The sequence below is a fragment of the Macaca fascicularis genome, chromosome 1 (assembly GCF_037993035.2).
Source record: "Macaca fascicularis isolate 582-1 chromosome 1, T2T-MFA8v1.1".
Lineage (NCBI taxonomy): Eukaryota > Metazoa > Chordata > Mammalia > Primates > Cercopithecidae > Macaca > Macaca fascicularis.
The window spans coordinates 109677127-109695418 of NC_088375.1; the positions used below are offsets into that span (position 1 = coordinate 109677127).

At 48.8% G+C, this 18292-nt stretch overlaps 1 protein-coding gene and 1 non-coding gene across 4 annotated transcripts in view; one reads left to right on the forward strand and one right to left on the reverse strand.

Moving 5' to 3' along the window:
- CGN (cingulin) overlaps nucleotides 1-18292 on the reverse strand; it is a 30188-nt gene that overhangs the window by 4209 nt on the left and 7687 nt on the right. For all 3 annotated transcript variants that reach the window (XM_015457322.3, XM_065545967.1, XM_065545965.1), the window contains 14 exons: nucleotides 16146-17032; nucleotides 15291-15391; nucleotides 15074-15143; nucleotides 14865-14960; nucleotides 11627-11754; nucleotides 10819-10951; nucleotides 10292-10504; nucleotides 9387-9535; nucleotides 7732-7864; nucleotides 4987-5196; nucleotides 4453-4659; nucleotides 3827-4084; nucleotides 2059-2229; nucleotides 495-656 (listed from right to left, as the gene is read on the reverse strand). In XM_015457322.3, coding sequence (XP_015312808.3) covers nucleotides 495-656; nucleotides 2059-2229; nucleotides 3827-4084; nucleotides 4453-4659; nucleotides 4987-5196; nucleotides 7732-7864; nucleotides 9387-9535; nucleotides 10292-10504; nucleotides 10819-10951; nucleotides 11627-11754; nucleotides 14865-14960; nucleotides 15074-15143; nucleotides 15291-15391; nucleotides 16146-17032 — 2918 coding nt within the window. The remainder of the gene's footprint in view (nucleotides 1-494; nucleotides 657-2058; nucleotides 2230-3826; nucleotides 4085-4452; nucleotides 4660-4986; nucleotides 5197-7731; nucleotides 7865-9386; nucleotides 9536-10291; nucleotides 10505-10818; nucleotides 10952-11626; nucleotides 11755-14864; nucleotides 14961-15073; nucleotides 15144-15290; nucleotides 15392-16145; nucleotides 17033-18292) is intronic.
- On the forward strand, nucleotides 6897-7004 carry LOC123571129 (small nucleolar RNA SNORA44). The gene has a single exon (XR_006695298.1). It is a non-coding gene; the product is annotated as a small nucleolar RNA SNORA44 (small nucleolar RNA).

Below are 18292 nucleotides of genomic sequence, written 5' to 3' on the forward strand. Positions count from 1 at the left end.
AGTCTGAAAATCAGATTTACTGCTTCCTAGACCATGGACAAGTTCATCGCTCTGTGCCTCAGTTTCCCTCATCTGTAAAATGGAGAAAACAAGACTACCTACCCCAGAGTTATTCTGAGGATTAAGTCTTAACTGCCTATCACACAGCACAATATGTTTGCTGCTGCTGTTATTATTATCAAATATAGCAAACTGAAGAATACTGTTCACTCTAAAGGGGAAACCCACTGCTCAGCTCCAGCCAACTGTTGCCATGCAGACTCAGGACAAGACACTAAGTATTACCGTATCTGCCAAATACAAAAGAAACTAGAAATCCAAATGTTTAGGTGACATCTATAAATTTCTAAACATTGGCAATTGATTCAAAGTTGTTTAAAATACTGCAGCCGAACAAAACTCATCAACTGTGGGCTGTCGGTTTTGACCGCTAGTACAGAAAGAGGCTTGGAAGTCCCACCCCTTTTCCACAGGTCACACCCCAGTGCCCTCACCTCGAGGCCCTTCAGCTGCCGGGCCCTGTCGTCCTGGGAGCGCTTCTTGTTCTCTGCCTCTTGCTCCAGCCCCTGCAATCGCTGGGCCAGTAGCTCTTTGTCCAGCCGGGCTGTGTCCCGCTCAGCCTGGGATGCCTGCAGGGCCTGCCGCAGCCTCTGGATCTAAGCAAGGGTAAAAATGCCACAGCTCAGTGTAGTAAAAAGGTGAAGGTTGAAGGGCAGGAGCAGTCCAGCCCAGTGGGCAGAAACATTTCATCACTGTCACTCTTTAGAATTACCAGTGGCATGGTGACAATAAAAAGCAGACTGACTTTTCATCCATTTTCTTTTCTTTTTCATTTTTTAGATGGAGTCTCATTCTGTCACCCAGGCTGGAGTACAGTGGCGCGATCTCGGCTTACTGCAATCTCCACCTCCCAGGTTCAAGTGATTATCCTGCCTCAGCCTCCCGAGTAGCTGGTACTACAGGCATGCGCCACCACGCTTGGCTAATGTTTTGTATTTTTAGTAGAGACAGGGTTTTACTGTGTTAGCCAAGAAGGTCTTGATCTCCTGACCTTGTGATCCGCCTGCCTCAGCCTCCCAAAGTGCTGGGATTACAGGCGTGAGCCACTGCACCTGCCCTCATTCATTTTCTTTATTGTTTCTGTTTTTGTTTTTTTTTTGAGACATGAAATCTCACTCTGTCGCCCAGGCTGGAGTGCAATGGCACGATCTCGGCTCACTGCAACCTCCACCTCCCAGGTTCAAGCAATTCTCCTGCCTCAGCCTCCTGAGTCGCTGGGATTACAGGCGCCCACTACGCTCGGCTAATTTTTGTATTTTTAGTAGAGATGGGGTTTCACTGTGTTGGCCAGGCTGGTCTCGAACACCTGATCTCATGATCTGCCCACCTCAGCCTCCCAAAGTGCTGGGATTACAGGCGTGAGCCACCATCCCCAGCTTCTTTATTGTTTTTAAAGTCTCTACACAACTTGGAATCACCTGAGGAGTTTTTTAAAATACTGATCCTGGATCCCATCCCCAGAGATGATGACTGAAGTGGTATGGAATACAGCTTGGGTGTGGAGATTTTTAAAAATCTCCCCAGGTGGCTCTAAGCCACAGAATTTGAAAATCACTGCTCTACAGACAATATATTCCTCCATGCTGCAAGTCATTAGACCTAAACCTGGGCCCCAGGGACCCTTGGTCACAGGTTCAGTTAAGAGGCAAGGATGGGGCCGGGCACAGTGGCTCACGCCTGTAATCCCAGCCCTGTGGGAGGCCAAGGCAGGCAGATCACGAGGTCAGGAGATCGAAACCATCCTGGCTAACACAGTGAAACCCTGTCTCTACTAAAAATACAAAAAAGTAGCCAGGTGTGGTGGCGGGCACCTGTAGTCCCAGCTACTCAGGAGGCTGAGGCAGGAGAATGGCGTGAACCCAGGAGTCGGAGCTTGCAGTGAGCTGAGATTGCGCCACGGCACTCCAGCCTGGGCGACAGAACGAGACTCCGTCTCAAAAAAAAAAAAAAAAAAAAAAGAAGCAAGGACCTTCAAACCCAAGGATATTAGGCTTCTACCTCATCCTGAAGCCGGCTCAGTCCCCCAGAGGTCTTCTCAGCCTCACTCGCCCAATCCTTGGCCTGGCGCTGGGCATCTGCCACCTCCCGCCGGGCCTTTTCCTTATAATCCTCCAGCTGGGCCTGGAGCTGCTGCAGGGCTTGCTTAGAGTCCTCCCCGATCTTCTCCAACTGAAACACAGAGAAAAGGGTCTTCAGCACTGTATATAAATGTCCCTCTCCAGGCCCAGACTCCCAAGACTCTCCCCCAAGGGTCTCCTTCCTGACAAGGTAGCCTTCTCTTGTTCTTTCCTGGACCTAGGTTCCTAGTATAGCTAATAGTTATATACAGATGTCTGGGTTCAAATCCTGGCTCTACCACTTACTAGTGACCATATGTAAGTTACTTATCTCTCTGGGTTTCCGTTCCCCAACTGTAAAATGGGATAAGAATAGTAGCTATATCACAAGGTGTTGTGAGAATTACGTTAGTTAATTATGTGAAGTTCTGTACTTACAACAGTGCCTGATACAAAGTAAGCCTTAAATGACCATTTCAGCAAACCCAAGGTGCCAATGATTATAAGACGTACAACTAAGAAAAATCTGCCAATTGAACTATAACATACCATAAGTTATAAGACACAACTCTATTTCAGAAATGATAAAATGTGCATTTTTTATTGACAAATGATAAAATGCGCACTTTAGAATTGATGTAATATATTACTTGTTTGTTCTTGTTTTACAAAAAGATTGGGAGGAGAACCTTAGCAGCAAAAGCAATTTATTTCCTTTTCTTTTTTCTTTCTTTTCTTCTTCCCCTCACCAAAATTTAAAATTCTACCAATGAAGATTTTTTTTGTTTGACAGGCTCTTGCTATATTGCAGTGGGGCAGTTATAGCCTGCTATATTGCAGGCTACAGCTCACTGCAGCCTCAACCTCCTGAGCTGAAGTAATCCTTCTACCTCAGCCTCCCGAGTAGCTGGGAATACAGATGTCTGGGTTCAAATCCTGGCTCTACCACTAATTAGCAACCATAGGCAAGTTACTTATCTTCTCTGGGTCTCAGTTCCTCACCTATAGAGAAACTGAGGCACAAGCCACCACACCTGGCTAATTTCTTTTTTTTTTTTTAAGTAGAGACAGAGTCTTACTATATTGCCCAAGCTGGCCAATGACAATTCTTGTATATAGGTTTTGTAGACTCCTAAGGGAGAATCCCAGGAGATGCTCTCCAAGAATGAAGACCATAAAGGAATGGGATGTGAGGGAAAGAGCAAAAACATGGAGGGGAGGTAGGAAGGATGCCCCTTCCAGAAGATTTGGTCTTGGTCTTCCTAACAATGTACTTGAGGAAAGCAAACATCACACATTCTTTTTTGTTGTTCTTAAGACAGAGTGTTGCTCTGTCACCCAGGCTGGAGTGCAGTGGTATGATCTTAGCTCACTGCAACCTCCGCCTTCCAGGCTGAAGTGATTCTCCTGCATCAGCCTCCTGAGTAGCTGGGACTACAGGCACGAGCCACCACGCCTGGCTAATTTTTTATATTTTTATTAGAGACAGAGTTTTGCTGTGTTGGCCAGGCTGGTCTCAAACTCCTGACCTCAGGTATCTGCCTACCTCAGCCTCTCAAAGAGCTGGAATTACAGGCGTGAGTCACCGCACCTGGCCATAAACATCACACATTCTGACTAACCCCTCTCCCCTAACCCCCTGTCCCCTCAGGCCAGCTTCTGGATGAGCTAGGCCTCTTCCTAAAGGCCCAGAATACCCCATGCCCCACCTCCTTGTTCAGTCGGTCCACAGTCCTATCCAGCAAACGCTTCTGCTCCTCCAGCTCAGCCTTGCCTCGCCGGAGCACCTCCCGCTGCTTCCCTTCCTCCTCCAGGGCCCGGTTCAGTGTCTGCTGCTCTTGCCCCAGGCGGGCCAGCCCCCGCTGAGCCTCCTCGAGGCGTGCCTCCAGTGCCCGCTTGGCTGCTGCCAGACTCCCTTCCTCTTCCTGGGACGCATTCAGGGCCTCCTCCAGTTGCTGTTTCTCTGCCTGGGAGGTAGGGAAGCAGGGTTGGACTGAAAAAAGGCAAAACTTGGGTTCAAGTTATTTGGAGGTGGGTAGCTGGACGGGAGAAAGGAGGTATTTATGCAAATGGTGCGCAATGAAAACAGGCTCCTAGCAAAGAAATCAGGATGCATACAGCAAGCAAAGGGTGAGAGATAAGAGACAAAAATACCAGTGCAAAGACTGGAACACTGGCGCCAAAGTATACTCCAGGAAATAGACCCAAGGTTAACAGAGGGTTTGGGGAGGCGAAACAGATGCACACTAAGAACAAAGTGAAACTGATGGCTGTTTAGCATAGGAGTATTTCACCAGGGTTGAGCAGAGAGGGCTGGGAGGGCAGAAGCACTGACCTCCAGCCGCTGCAGCTTGTCCCGTAGTCGTGCCTCCACCGCTTCCCCACCATCCACCAGACCTCGAGTCTCCTTCAGCTGCTGCTCCAAACCCAGGATGCGCCGGCGGAATTCGTCATTTTCCTCCTGGGTCTCCCGAAGCGTTGTCTCCACCGCGGCCCGCCGCTGCCCCAGCACTGCTGCCTCTGCCTCGGCCACCATCTTAGCCTAAGGACGGTTTAGGGGGTGGCAGCTCAGACCCCAGTGCTTGGGGCCATTGACCAAACCCAGGAAAGCCGTCCCAAAGACCGCCCATAAGAATGAGGCTTAAAGAAAGGAGCTGCCACCAGCCAGACGCTTCCCTGAAAATCCCACCCCTACAGAGATACAGGTGTCCTCCCCCTGCCAAATCCTGGCTTCTTTGAACCACACACCTAGGACCCAGGAACTGGTCAGTACATACCCATGACAGGTAACTTTCCACACCCTCTGGCTCCTCAGCCCTCCAGACACCCTCAGCCTCCACCTCCTAAGCCCTGTGCCCACTCCCCTTGCCTTGGAAGCCTCTTCACAGTCCTGTCGCAGTTGCTGGAGGGTCTTTTGTAGCTGGAGGTTCTGTTCTTCCAGCTCCCGACCTCGATCAGCCTCAACCCTCAGGACTGCCAGCTGCTTCTCCAACTCCCGGTCCCGGTGTCGCCCAGCCACCTCCTGGCTCTGCCGTTCTGCCTGCAGTTCCTTAAGCTCCTCCTGTGTCTGGAGCAGCTCCTGGAAGGAAAGGGGAGGTGATGGGGCACCTAGAGCCAGACTAAGATACCTGAATGTGGAGAAGCTGAAACTCTCACACACTGCCAGGGGGAATGAAAAATGATGTGGCCACTTCAGAAAGTAGTTCGGCAGTTTCTCAAAAAGTTAAACACAGATTTACCACTTATATCACCAGCAATTCCACTCTTAGGTAACCCAAGAAAACTGAAAATGTGTGTTCACACAAAAACTTATACATACGTGAATGTTCATAGTAGCATTATTCATTATAGCCCAAATGTATAAACAACCCAGATGTCCATGAATTGATGACTGGACTAAACATGGTACACCCACAGAGTGGAATATTATTCAGCCATAAAAAAGGAATAAAGTACTTGGCCAGGCGCAGTGGCTCACGCCTGTAATCCCAACACTTTGGAAGGCCGAGGCGGGTGGATCATGAGGTCATGACTGAGACCATCCTGGCGAACACGGTGAAACCCCGTCTCTACTGAAAATACAAAAAAATTAGCCAGGCATGGTGGCGGGCGCCTGTAGTCCCAGCTTCTAGGGAGGCTAAGGCAGGAGAATGGTGTGAACCTGGGAGGCAGCAGAGCTTGCAGTGAGCGGAGATCGCACCACTGCACTCCAGCCTGGGCAACAGAGTGAGACTCCATCTCAAAAAAAAAAAAAAAAAAAAGGAATGAAGTACTCATACTTGCTACCACATGGACAAACCTCGAAAACACTATGCTAGGTGAAAGAAGCCAGACACTTAAGTCCATATATTATAGGATTCAATTATATGAAATATCCAGAATAGGTAAATCCAGAGTCAAAAAGTAGATTAGTGGTTGCCATTGGTTGGGGGGATGATGGTTGTACAACTTTGTTAATATAATAAAAACCACTGGGTGCCAGGCACCAGTGGCTCATGCCTGTAATCCCAGCAGTTTGGGAGGCCGAGGCAGGTGGATCACCTGAGGTCAGGAGTTCATAACCAGCCTGGCCAACATGGCAAAACCCTGTCTCTACTAAAAATACAAAAACTAGCCAGGCGTGGTGGTGTGTGCCTGTAATCCCAGCTGCTTGGGAAGCTGAGGCAGGAGAATGGCTTGAACCCAGAAGGCGGAGGTTGCAGCGAGCCGAGACTGTACCACTGCACTCCAGCCTGGGTGGCACAGTGAGACTCCGTCTCAAAAAAAAAAAAAAAAAAAAAAAGAATTGGATTGTACAAAGATGACTTTTACAGCATGTAAAATATAACTCCATTTAAAAAAAACAAAAGTGAAGGGAGAGTACATGAAGGTATGACTAGTGCAACTGGTTGTTTAAACAAATACAGTATGAGGCCGGGGGCAGTGGCTCACGCCTGTAATCCCAGCACTTTGGGAGGCTGAGGTGGGCGTATCACGAGGTCAGGAGATCGAGACCAACCTGGCTAACACAGTGAAACCCCGTCTTTACCAAAAATACAAAACAAAATTAGCCGGGCGTGGTGGTGGGCGCCTGTAGTCCCAGCTACTCGGGAGGCTGAGGCAAGAGAATGGCGTGAGCCCGGGAGGCGGAGCTTGCAGTGAGCTGAGATCGCACCACTGCACTCCAGCCTGGGTGACACAGTGAGACTCAATCTCAAAAAAAAAAAAAAAAAAAAAAAAAAAATATATATATATATATATATATATATATATATATATATATATATATATATACACACACATAATGTGGCCACGGGATCTCCAACTGCATGCAAGAGCAACCTGGAGAGACTTTGACAGAACAGGTCAGCCTAATACCTGCAGCTGCCACTCATCTTTCCTATTGTGTGTGTGTGTGTGTGTGTGTGTGTGTGTAAAACCAAAATATGTGACACAATAAATACTGGCACAGCTCTGATTTCTTTTAAAAAGAAAATTAAAATATGAGTTCTGGTTCTAATTATTTGCTATTAGCTACTCCTGAAATTCAGAAAGTACCGTAATTAGGCTAAAGGGTTATATAATATGTAGTGAATCTTCAATACAAGACCATATACTCTGCTATTTTTCTTTTACTAATTAGTTTTGTTACATTAGTAACCAGGCCGTGCCAACACAAGCATTCCAGTCAATGTGATGATATTTCTCAATGTAAATTAATAAACTGAAATTCTAATGGTAAAACATTTTTTCATAAATGTACTTAGAGACCCCTCCGAAAGACAAAGCAGCTTTTGCCATGCTGACCAAATTAGATTTCTGAGCCTGCAAAAGTCAGCCTGGAGTTTCACAAATCCACCTAAATGCTGCTACCCATGACGTCTCTTGGGAGGCAGCCAACAGCTTCTGGCTATGCCCCAACCTGGGTTCTGAGAGCACTTTCCATTAGAAACCTCTATGCTCAATGAGGAGACTGGTGCTGCTGTGTTGGAAAGAGCTCAAGCTGAGCAGGCAGGATGAGGCCTGGAAACCAAGCACACAGGAGACAGCCCCACTAGCGTGGAGGCCCTCATGGAGAGGTAAGGCAGGTGTTCATCACCCCCACCTGCCATTCTGCCCCCCAATTCCCAAATACCTTCTTGAGCACCTCAACCTGGCGAGTATCTCCAGCACTAGCTCGGGCCTGTTCTAATTCCCTCTGCAAGACCTCTATCTTCTCTCCAAGCTCCTCTTCCATCTCCTCCTTCTCCATTCGCAGCTGCAGGAGTCTGAGCCGGACAAGGTGAAATAAAGGGGAAAGGGAACAGAGTAAGGCCACATGCCTGGGGGAGGTTAGCATGACAATAAAAGCCACCTCTCTGGAGGCCAACACACTGGGCACCCACTCTCAAGAGGAAGGAAAGTGAACATGGAAAGGAGTAGTTTGAGAAATGGGAGAGTAAGAACATACCATGGATAGAAAGGAAGTGGGCCAGGCGTAGTGGCTCATGCCTGTAATCCCAGCACTTTGGAAGGCCAAGGCAGATGGATCACTTGAGCCCAGGAGTTCAAGACCAGCCTAGGCAACATAATGAAACCCTGTCTCTACAAAAAATACAAAAATTAGCTGGGTGTGGTGGTGCATGCCTATAGTCCCACCTATTCAGGAGGCTGAGGTGGGAGGATGGCTTGAGCCCAGGAGGTGGAGGTCGCAGTGAGCCCAGACTGTGCCACTGCACTCCAGCCTGGGCAACAGAGCAAGACCCTATCTCAAAAAAAAGAAGAAAGGGACTGGGTGCAGTGGCTCACACCTGTAATCCCAGAGTTTAGGGAGGCTGAGGTAGGCGGATCACGAAGTCAGGAGTTCAAGACCAGCCTGGCCAACATGGTGAAACTTCGTCTCTACTAAAAATACAAAAACTTCAGGCCTAGTGGCAGGCGCCTATAATCCCAGCAACTCGGGAGGCTGAGGCAGGAGAATCGCTTGAACCCAGGAGGCAGAGGTTGCAGTGAGCCGAGACCGCACCACTGCACTCCAGCCTGGGCAACAGAGTGTGACTCCATCTCAAAAAAGAAAAAAAAAAAAGGCAAAAGGGGGCCAGGCGCAGTGGCTCACACCTGTAATTCCAGCACTTTGGGAGGCCAAGGTGGACAGATCCCCTGAGGTCAGGAGTTCAAGACTGCCCTGGCCATGGTGAAACCCCATCTCTACTAAAAATACAAAAATTAGCCGGGCGTAGTGGCATGAGCCTGTAATCCCACCTATTTGGGAGGCTGAGGCAGGAGAATCACTTGAACCCAGGAGGCAGAGGTTGCAGTGAGCCAAGATCGTGCCATTGCACTCCAGCCTGAGCAACAAGAGCAAAACTCTGTCCCAAAAAAATAAATTAATTAAAATTAAAATTAAAAATTATGGCCGGGCGCGGTGGCTCAAGCCTGTAATCCCAGCACTTTGGGAGGCCGAGACGGGCGGATCACGAGGTCAGGAGATCGAGACCATCCTGGCTAACACGGTGAAACCCCGTCTCTACTAAAAAATACAAAAAAAACTAGCCGGGCGAGGTGGCGGGCGCCTGTAGTCCCAGCTACTCGGGAGGCTGAGGCAGGAGAATGGCGTAGACCCGGGAGGCGGAGCTTGCAGTGAGCTGAGATCCGGCCACTGCACCCCAGCCTGGGCGACAGAGCAAGACTCTGTCTCAAAAATAAATAAATAAATAAATAAAATAAAATAAAATTAAAATTAAAAATTAAAAAAGAGAAAGGAAGTGGCATATGAATCATGGGTATTTCTGAGAGGGCCAATGTCCTTACTCCTGCTTGGTGGCTCTAAGATCCTCCTTATTCTTCTGGAACATACTCTGCCAATGCCCTGTCTCCTCTGAAGTCTCCTCCAGCTCCCTCTGCAGCCCTCGCACAAGGGCTGACATCTTCTGCCTCTCGGCCTCCAGCACTGCATGGTCCTAGAGAAGGGGAGAGTTGGACACCAGAAGGCTCAGAGGGAAGAGGTCACTTCAAATCAAAGTGTGAGTGTGTACAAGGAAAGGCTTAGACCCAGAGGGCACCATGCCAGCTACACCCCCTGACACTCTTGTGGTACCTGGTACAATGCTAGCAGAGGTTCTCTCCTCAAGTCACAGTCCACCCCTCTATCTTCTACAGGAAACCTCCCCAGTTATTTCCCCTTGGGATTTTTTATTTTTAGGGGGACAGAGTCTCGCTCTGTCGCCCAGGCTGAAGTGCAATGGCATGATCTCGGCTCACTGCAACCTCCGCCTCCTGGGTTCAAGCGATTCTCCTGCCTTAGCCTCCCAAGTAGCTAGGACTACAAGTACGCATCACTACACCCAGCTAAGTTTTTGTATTTTTGGTAGAGATGGGCTTTCTCCATGTTGCCCAGGCTGGTCTCTAACTTCCTGAGCTCAAGCAATCCACCTGCCTCGGCCTCCCAAAGTGCTGGGATTACAGGCGTGAGCTACTGCGCCCAGTCCCCCTTGGGACTTTTGTCACACAACCTCATGGTACTTCTGGCCTATACTCCCTCCCTCTGCCCTTATAGTTTTCCTGGCCAAGGTTTTCAGCAGATCTCACATGTGTCCTTTAGAGGGAGAGGGGGAGTTCCCAGTTGGAACCATGAAAAGTCCAAAAGTCCAAGATCCCAAGGCAGCCTTGTCCCCCAGCAGTGCCTTCCTCTCTCAGACCCTGCTCTTGTCACATGCCTGGGTTGCATCTTGCATGCTCCTGCGGAGCTGCTCTGTGTCTCGCTGGTACTGCTGCCGGACATGCTCCACCTCCTGGTCACGGGAGGCTACCTCCTCTTTCAGGGCCCCCTTCAGGGCTGTCAATTCCCGCTCCCGCAGCCTCAGCTGCTCCTCTACCCGCTGTTTCCCCTCCAAGACCTCTTCCAGAAGTTCCCGGGTCTCTAACAGGTCCTGGAGAAAGTAAAGGAAGAAGTACAGGTGTGACCACATTATAATCCATCTACTTATCAATTCACTGAGTCAAAAAATATTTATTGTGTTAGGCACAGTACCAGGTGCTCTAGTACTGGTACTAGAGCCCAGAATGATAGGTTTCCTTTATCCTAACTCTAGTCCCAACCACCACTGAATCTGCCTGAAAGCACACTGAGTACCTGTAATCAGCCAACCACTCCTCATACTTTGGGGAAACCATGGATGAGCAGACTTGAGGATGCTCCAGCTGAGAAAAAGCAGATGCTGGGGCATATGACCCCAGACCCTACCTTCAGTAACACCTCCTTAGCAGGCTCAGGACCCTGGACCTGTTTCAGCTTGTTCTGCAGCTCCATCACCTGGGCCTCCAGCCCATGTCGTAAACCTTCACCCTGGTCCAAGAGGCGCTTCATGTTCTGGAGCCTAATAATAGATAACATTATTGCACACTATGTATCAGGCAGTTTTCTAAACACATCATATATTTTAATTCATATTTATTAATGCATTTAAACTTCCTGCCTTCAAATCTCGATGAGGCCTCCCCTGATTTTTGCAACCTGCCCCCCTACAACCTGACCCTCCTGACCTGCCTTACCCTGTTGTATCTACTGCCTTCTCATGTGTTACAAATTTACTTGCATAATATGTTTGTTTACTGTCTGTTCCCTCTCAGTAGAAACTAAGCTTCTGGAGAGCGAGCCCTTCATCTGTAGGGTTCACTGATGTGCCTTGGGAACCTAGATTAATGCCTGTCACAGCATTCTTGATGAAACATCTGCTGAATGGATGACTGAATCCTTACAGTGATCCTGTGAGGTAGGTACTATTATTAACTCTATTTTATAGTTTAAGAATCTGAGACAGAGGCAAACCCAGGTAGCTTAACTCAAAATCATGCACTACCACCATTATTGATAAAGAAGGTAGAGAGAAAGGCCCTATCCTGTCCTTAAACTAACACTGCTCCTTTCAGCTTCCGGAGATTTCTTTCTGTCTCCTTCAACCCTAGGGGCAAAGAGGGAGTGGCCTCTAAACCTGGCCTACGACCCCAAGCAGCCCCCCAGCAGCCCAAAGTGCGCCATCAGCTGCACTCACTCCTTGTTGCTCTGCTGGGCCTCCCCCTTCCTTCTTTCCAGCAGCTCCTGCAGTCGGCTGCACTCTTCTGTTTTCTCCTCCAGCTGCCGCTCCAGCCCAACTCGTGATGGCTCTAGCTTCTGCCGCCTCTGAAAAAGGGAATGAGAGTACAGCAGATGGAGGGTAGGGAAAGCCTCTCAGACTCAGAATAATGGGAATGTATGTCTAACACTCATTAGACACTATTGCTGTACGATAGACACTGTACTTAGGACCTTATGTGTATTATCCACATTTAATCCTCATAACTAGCCTTGGTACTTATGATGATGTAAAATATGTCCACAAATTATCTGACATTTCTTTCAAAAGATACAGCCAGCTGGGTGCGGTGGCTCACGACTATAATCCCAACACTTTGGGAGGCCTAGGCTGGTCAATCACCTGAGGTTGGGAGTTTGAGATCAGCCTGACCAACATGGAGAAACTCCGTGTCTACTAAAAATGCAAAATTAGCCGGGCGAGGTGGCACATGCCTGTAATCCCAGCTACTCCGGAGGCTGAGGCAGAAGAATTGCTTGAACCTAGAAGGTCAAAGTTGCAGTGAGCCGAGATCACACCATTGCACTCCAGCCTGGGCAACAAGAGCAAAACTCCATCTCAAAAAAAACAAAACAAACAAAACAAAACAAAAAAAGATAAAGCCTAATTCTGTTTGCCTCAAGCACGGGCTTGACTTAGGGGCTTCCTTCTAACAAACGGTAAAAGGAGGACGTGATGAGTAAATTCTGAGGTTAGGTCATAAAAAGGCATTGCAGCTTTTCTCTTGGATCCCTCACTCTGGGAAAAAGTAGCTGTTATATTATGAGGATACTCAAAAGCAGCTCTAGGAGGAAGGCCAAACAGCCAGGAACTGAGGTCAACAACCAACAGCCATTTGATTAAGCCAGGTTTTTCTGTTTTGTTTTGTTTTGTTTGTTTTTGGTGTTCTGTTTTGTTTTGTTTTTGGTGTTCTGTTTTGTTTTGTTTTGAGACGGAGTTTCGCTCTTGTTGCCCAGACTGGAGTGCAATGGCGAGATCTTGGCTCACCGCAACCTCCACCTCCTGGGTTCAAGTGATTCTCGTGCCTCAGCCTCCTAAGTAGCTGGGATTACAGATATGCGCCACCTTACCTGGCTAATTTTTGTATTATTAGAGTAGAGACAGGATTTCTCCATGTTGGTCAGGCTGGTCTCAGACTCCTGACCTCAGGTAACCCATCCACCTCGGCCTCCCAAAGTGCTGGCATTACAAGCATGAGTCACAGCGCCCAGCCTGTTTTTTTGTTTGTTTGTTTGTTTTTGAGATGGAGTCTCACTCCATTGCCCAAACTGGAGCCGCAGCGGCACAATCTCAGCTCACTGCAACCTCTGCCTCCCAGGTTCAAACAATTCTCCCTGCCTCAGGCTCCCAAGTAGCAGAGATTATAGATGCCTGCCACCACGCCTGACTAATTTTTGTATTTTCAGTAGAGACAGGGCTTCACCATGTTGGCCAGGTTGGTCTTGAACTCCTGACCTCAGGTGATCCACCCACCTCGGCCTCCCAAAGGGTTGGGATTACGGGCGTGAGCCACTGCACCCAGCCAATTAAGCTGGTTTTGTTTGTTTCATTCATTTATATTTTTTTGAGACAGGGTCTTGCTCTGGCACCCAGGCTGGAGTGCAGCAGTGCAATCCTAGCTTAGTGCAGTGTTAACCTCCTGGGCTCGAGCAATCCTCCCACTTCAGCCTCCCAAGTAGCTGGAACTACAGGTGCATGCCATCACATTTGGTTAATTTTTTTTATTTTTTGTAGAGGCAGGGTCTCACTATGTTGCCCAGGCTTGTCTCAAACTCCTGGGCTCAAGTGGTCCTCCCAACTTGCCCCTCCAAAGTGCTGGGATTATTGGCGTAAGCCAACATGCCTGGCCCTGAGTAAGCCGTTTTAGAAGCAGATCCTCCAATTTACTTCTTTTGGCCACAGCCAGAAGCTGGACTGGAACCTTATAACAGACTCAGAGCCACAATTACTCTGTTAAGCTGATCCCAGGTTCTTGGTCCTCAGACACTGGGAAATGCTTTTTTTTTTTTTTTTTTGAGACGGAGTTTCGCTCTTGTTGCTCAGGCTGGAGTGCAATGGCGCCATCTCGACTCACCACAACCTCTGCCTCCCGGGTTCAAGCAATTCTCCTGCCTCAGCCTCCCAAGTAGCTGGGATTACAGGCATGTGCCACCACGCCGGGCTAATTTTGTATTTTTAGTAGAGACAGGGTTTCTCCATGCTGGTCAGGCTGGTCTCAAATTCCCAATCTCAGGTGAACTGCCTGCCTCGGCCTCCCAGAGGATTACATGTGTAAGCCACTGCGCCCAGCCAGAAAATGTTTGTTTTAAGCTGCTGAGTTTTGGGTAATTTGTTACACAGCAATAGTTAATTAATATAGTACTATCATAATCCCCACTTTACAATTTAGGAAACAGAGGCTTAGAACATTTAAAGAACTTGCCCAAGGTTAGTTACACAACCAAAAAGTAACAGAACCAGGATATGAACCCAGTTAGTTTGGCTCCACAGCTAACCACTTAATCATTACACTACAGGGCTTTCCAAGAGACAAGGGAAGTTACAATCCAGCATTTATTGAGCACCAACTACACACAAACCAGTATTTTGAAAGGCAGAAGACATGTTTTTAAAAAGGGTACACTGGCTTTAGAATAAGACTGACCTGGATTTTTTCATTCCTCTCTGCAACTTACTACCATAGGCAACTTACTTAGCCTCTCTGATCTTCAGTTTTCTCATCAGAAAAGGGTCCAGAATAGGTATTCATAGGGTAACTATAATGATTACAGTACCCAGGACAGTACATACTACCAAAATTATACTCAATAAATGATAGCTACTACCACTGCCATTATGATGATGAAAAAAAAAATTGAGGCACAGAGAATGTAAGTAATTTTCTTAAGTTTTATATAGCTAGTAAGGGGCAGAGCCAGGATGGGAACTACCAAAGGGAGTGGAATGGAAGGTAGGAAGATTCCTGATGTGCTCTGCCTCCCTAACCCCCAGAGAACCCAGAAGTCCTTGCTGGAATTAGTACACACTCTTGTGTCTTGTCTCCTAGGGCACAAACATGCTTGTTCCATTGCTTGGAAGAGTCAGCTCAGCCCATCTCCAGGCCAAGGCTTTTTCCCTGTTTTCCTTCATGTCTCCAGCACCTCTAACCTTTCCTCACCTTCACCTCTTCATCCAGCTTTCGTTGTAGCTCCTCCACTTTTCGGGTAAGCTCGCCCTGCCCTGCCACAGCCTTAGTAGAACCAGAAGAAATCATCTGCCAGAGATATGGAGGGTTGGGGGAAAAGGGAGTGAGTCCAAGTCTGGATCCCCTGAGGCCCTCAAAGCCCTAACCTTGACCCTTGGTCCCATCCAGAGAAGGCCACTCACCACTAGAGGCTGCATCTTCTCCAGCACCAAACTAACCTTCCTCCTCACAGAGGTTTCACTTTCTGAGCTTCTAGAGTATAAAAGGATAGAAGCAAGGGTTAGGGGAGGAAAGAGGTAGCAGAGATCAGGAAAGGGTAAAATCAGGGAAGATGGGGAACAAAGCTAGAAGAAAAAGAAGGAGGGGTATGCCTCTGTTGCTGGGGGGGCCCCCACTCACCCCTCCCTCAGGATGCCATAGATGGTGGCCTTCATATGCTCCACACTGCCTGGTGGGGCCGCCTCCTGCTGATCTCGAAGGAGGTCTGGAGTTGACTTGAACTGTTAAAAAAAAAAGAAAGAAAGAAAGAAATAGGAACATTAGGCCAGAAGCACACGTGGGGTTCAGATGGAGGAGAAGTAGCAGTCTCAGGTCAAGCCCCTTCAAGCGTGATGAACAACCCTGAAGTGTGGCAAGGAAGACACGGTGCGGAGGCCTGAGCAACAGGCCAGGGAGGGGCCAACACAGGATGCACCTCTGCACTACTGCTGTAAACCAGATTTTCCTCAACAAACATCTCAACCAGCTGCGAACTGTGCCACAAGGGATTTGTCACTAATGGTAGTTAACACGCTAGAGTTTATAAATAATTTACTCTTAAAATGGACTTAAGTTTCTCTCAAAGTAAAGTCGCTCCCTCACTTACTTACATTCCTGAGTAGGAGAGAAACTTGTGGAATTTTGGCAAGAGCACCAAGGAAACTGCTCTTATCCTCCAAGTCTGCCTTACATATTCTGCAGATCTAGCAAATGCTGGTGACTGAGGCATAGTTAATGGTTGTGGCAATGACAACTAGGTACAAACTTGTGAATAGTGATTTTATAGCTTGCTCCATTTTCTTTAGAATTGTACCCATGGAAATATCCTGTGCATGCGAATATCACCTATTTTGTGGACAGATACGGTGAACAAAAGGTAGAGAGTTTCTGCCTAGGCTATTTGAACTAGCAAGGAGGCTCACGGCTGGTGGGTAAAAGCTGATGAGAAGGGACAAGGGGCTGACATTTGGAAGCCAGGGAGGGACTGGGTCTGACCTGCAGCATGGTGGGGTCCTGTGCTCTCCCCCGTGGCTCCTCAAAACTCTGAAGGACCCAGTCCTGAGTCTGACGGGAACGGCTAAAGCCACTGGGAGGACTCGGGCTCTGGCTCTGGGATGGCTGCTTCGAACTGCCCACATGGTTGTCATATTTTGTGCTAGGGGTCCAGTGGTTGGCGGACTGGCGCTCCCGTTCCTCAAGGGTGTCCCGTGGGAGGCGGCTGTCCAGGCTCTTGCTCCGTTTGCGCTGTTCAGGGGGTAGCATTCGTGTTCGGCGGCCGGTCCGGCCCCGGGACTGGCCTCCAAGTTGACTGTCAAACTTGTTGATGAGTGAGTCCACTGAAGACAGGGGAGCAGTGTCAATGGTGCTACCCGGGGAAGCCACTTTCGGGGCTAGCTCCAACATGCTGGTGCTTCTGTTACTAGGATCCATTGGGCCAGGGCCTGCCAGCGAGGCCTGGGACTGGGAACGGAGTAGCTTTCCATTCCAGTAGGCCCCAGGCTCCTCATCAGATGTGCTGCTCTGAGAGGGGGCAGGAAATCCCTTGACTTGAGAGTAGGGGTTCTCAGGGAGTTCAAAATCTGAGCCCAGAGCTCCTGAGGCCTCTTGGTCATTGGCCCCCTTGATTTGGACCCCAAAGGAGTCACCACCTTTCTCCCCACTGTTGAGCACCACAAAGGGCTGCCCAGCGATGCCCTGCACACGCACAGCAACCCCATAGGTACTGGCTCTTGCATCCTTAGCTGGGCGTCGTCCACCGCGACGTAGAGTGCCCATCTCTGCACCACTCACTGGCTCTGTGATGAAGCGAATCTGGACTCCATGGTCTACAGGGCCGCGGGGCTCAGCCATGTTGGGTGCCTGCTCCATAAATAAGAGGAGTCCTAGGTGAAGAAATGAGTTTAGGCTGAGAGACTTAACTAGAAACTATGAAACTTCTACCTGGGGGCTAACTTCCCTGTCAGTTCCTATAGATAAACCACTGATTCTCAGACTAACAGAAGGCCCCTGGAGAGCCTTTTAACCTACAGGTTGCTAGACCTAACCTCCAGAGCTGCTAATTCAGTAGGTCTGGGTGAGGCCTTGAGAATTTGCATTTCTAACCAAGTTCCCCAGGTGACACTGATGCTACTGGTCCAGATACCACACTTTGAGACTCACTAACCTAAAATAATCCATTTCCTCTGATACAGCCCTGAGGAGCCAGGCTTTGTTAAAAGTTTAAAGATTTTGCTTGATGGCCAGGAGCAGTGGCTCATGCCTGTAATCCCGCCACTTTGGAAGGCCAAGGCTGGTGGACTGCTTGAGCTCAGGAGTTTAAGATCAGTCCGGGCAACATGGTGAAACCCCGTCTCTACAAAAAATACAAAAATAAGCTGAGCCTGGTGGTGTACACCTATAATCCCAGCTTCTTGGGAGGCTGAGGTGGGAGGATCACTTGAGCTTGGGAGAGGCTGCAGTGAGCAGTGATTATGCCACTGTTCTCCAGCCTGGACAGAGTGAGACCCTGTCTCAAAAAAAAAAAAGATTGCTTATCTTCATACATACACATAATACCACCATGTGGCCGGGAGCAGTGGCTCACGCCTGTAATCCCAGCACTTTAGGAGGCTGAGGCAGGTGGATCATCTGAGGTCAGGAGTTCAAGACCACCCTGACCAACATGGTGAAACCCTGTCTCTACTAATAATACAAAAACTTAGCCAGGTGTAGTGGCGCATGCCTGTAATCCCAGCTACTCGGGAGGCTGAAGCAGAAGAATCTCTTGGGCCGGGCGCAGTGGCTCAAGCCTGTAATCCCAGCACTTTGGGAGGCCGAGACGGGCGGATCATGAGGTCAGGAGATCGAGACCATCCTGGCTAACACAGTGAAACCCCGTCTCTACTAAAAAATACAAAAAAACTAGCCAGGCGAGGTGGCGGGTGCCTGTAGTCCCAGCTACTTGGGAGGCTGAGGCAGGAGAATGGCCTAAACCCGGGAGGCGGAGCTTGCAGTGAGCTGAGATCCAGCCACTGCACTCCAGCCTGGGCGACAGAGCCAGACTCCATCTCAAAACAAAACAAACAAAAAAAAAGAATCGCTTGAACCCAGGAGGTGGAGGTTGCAGTGAGCCAAGACTGTGCCACTGCACTCCAGTTTGGGTG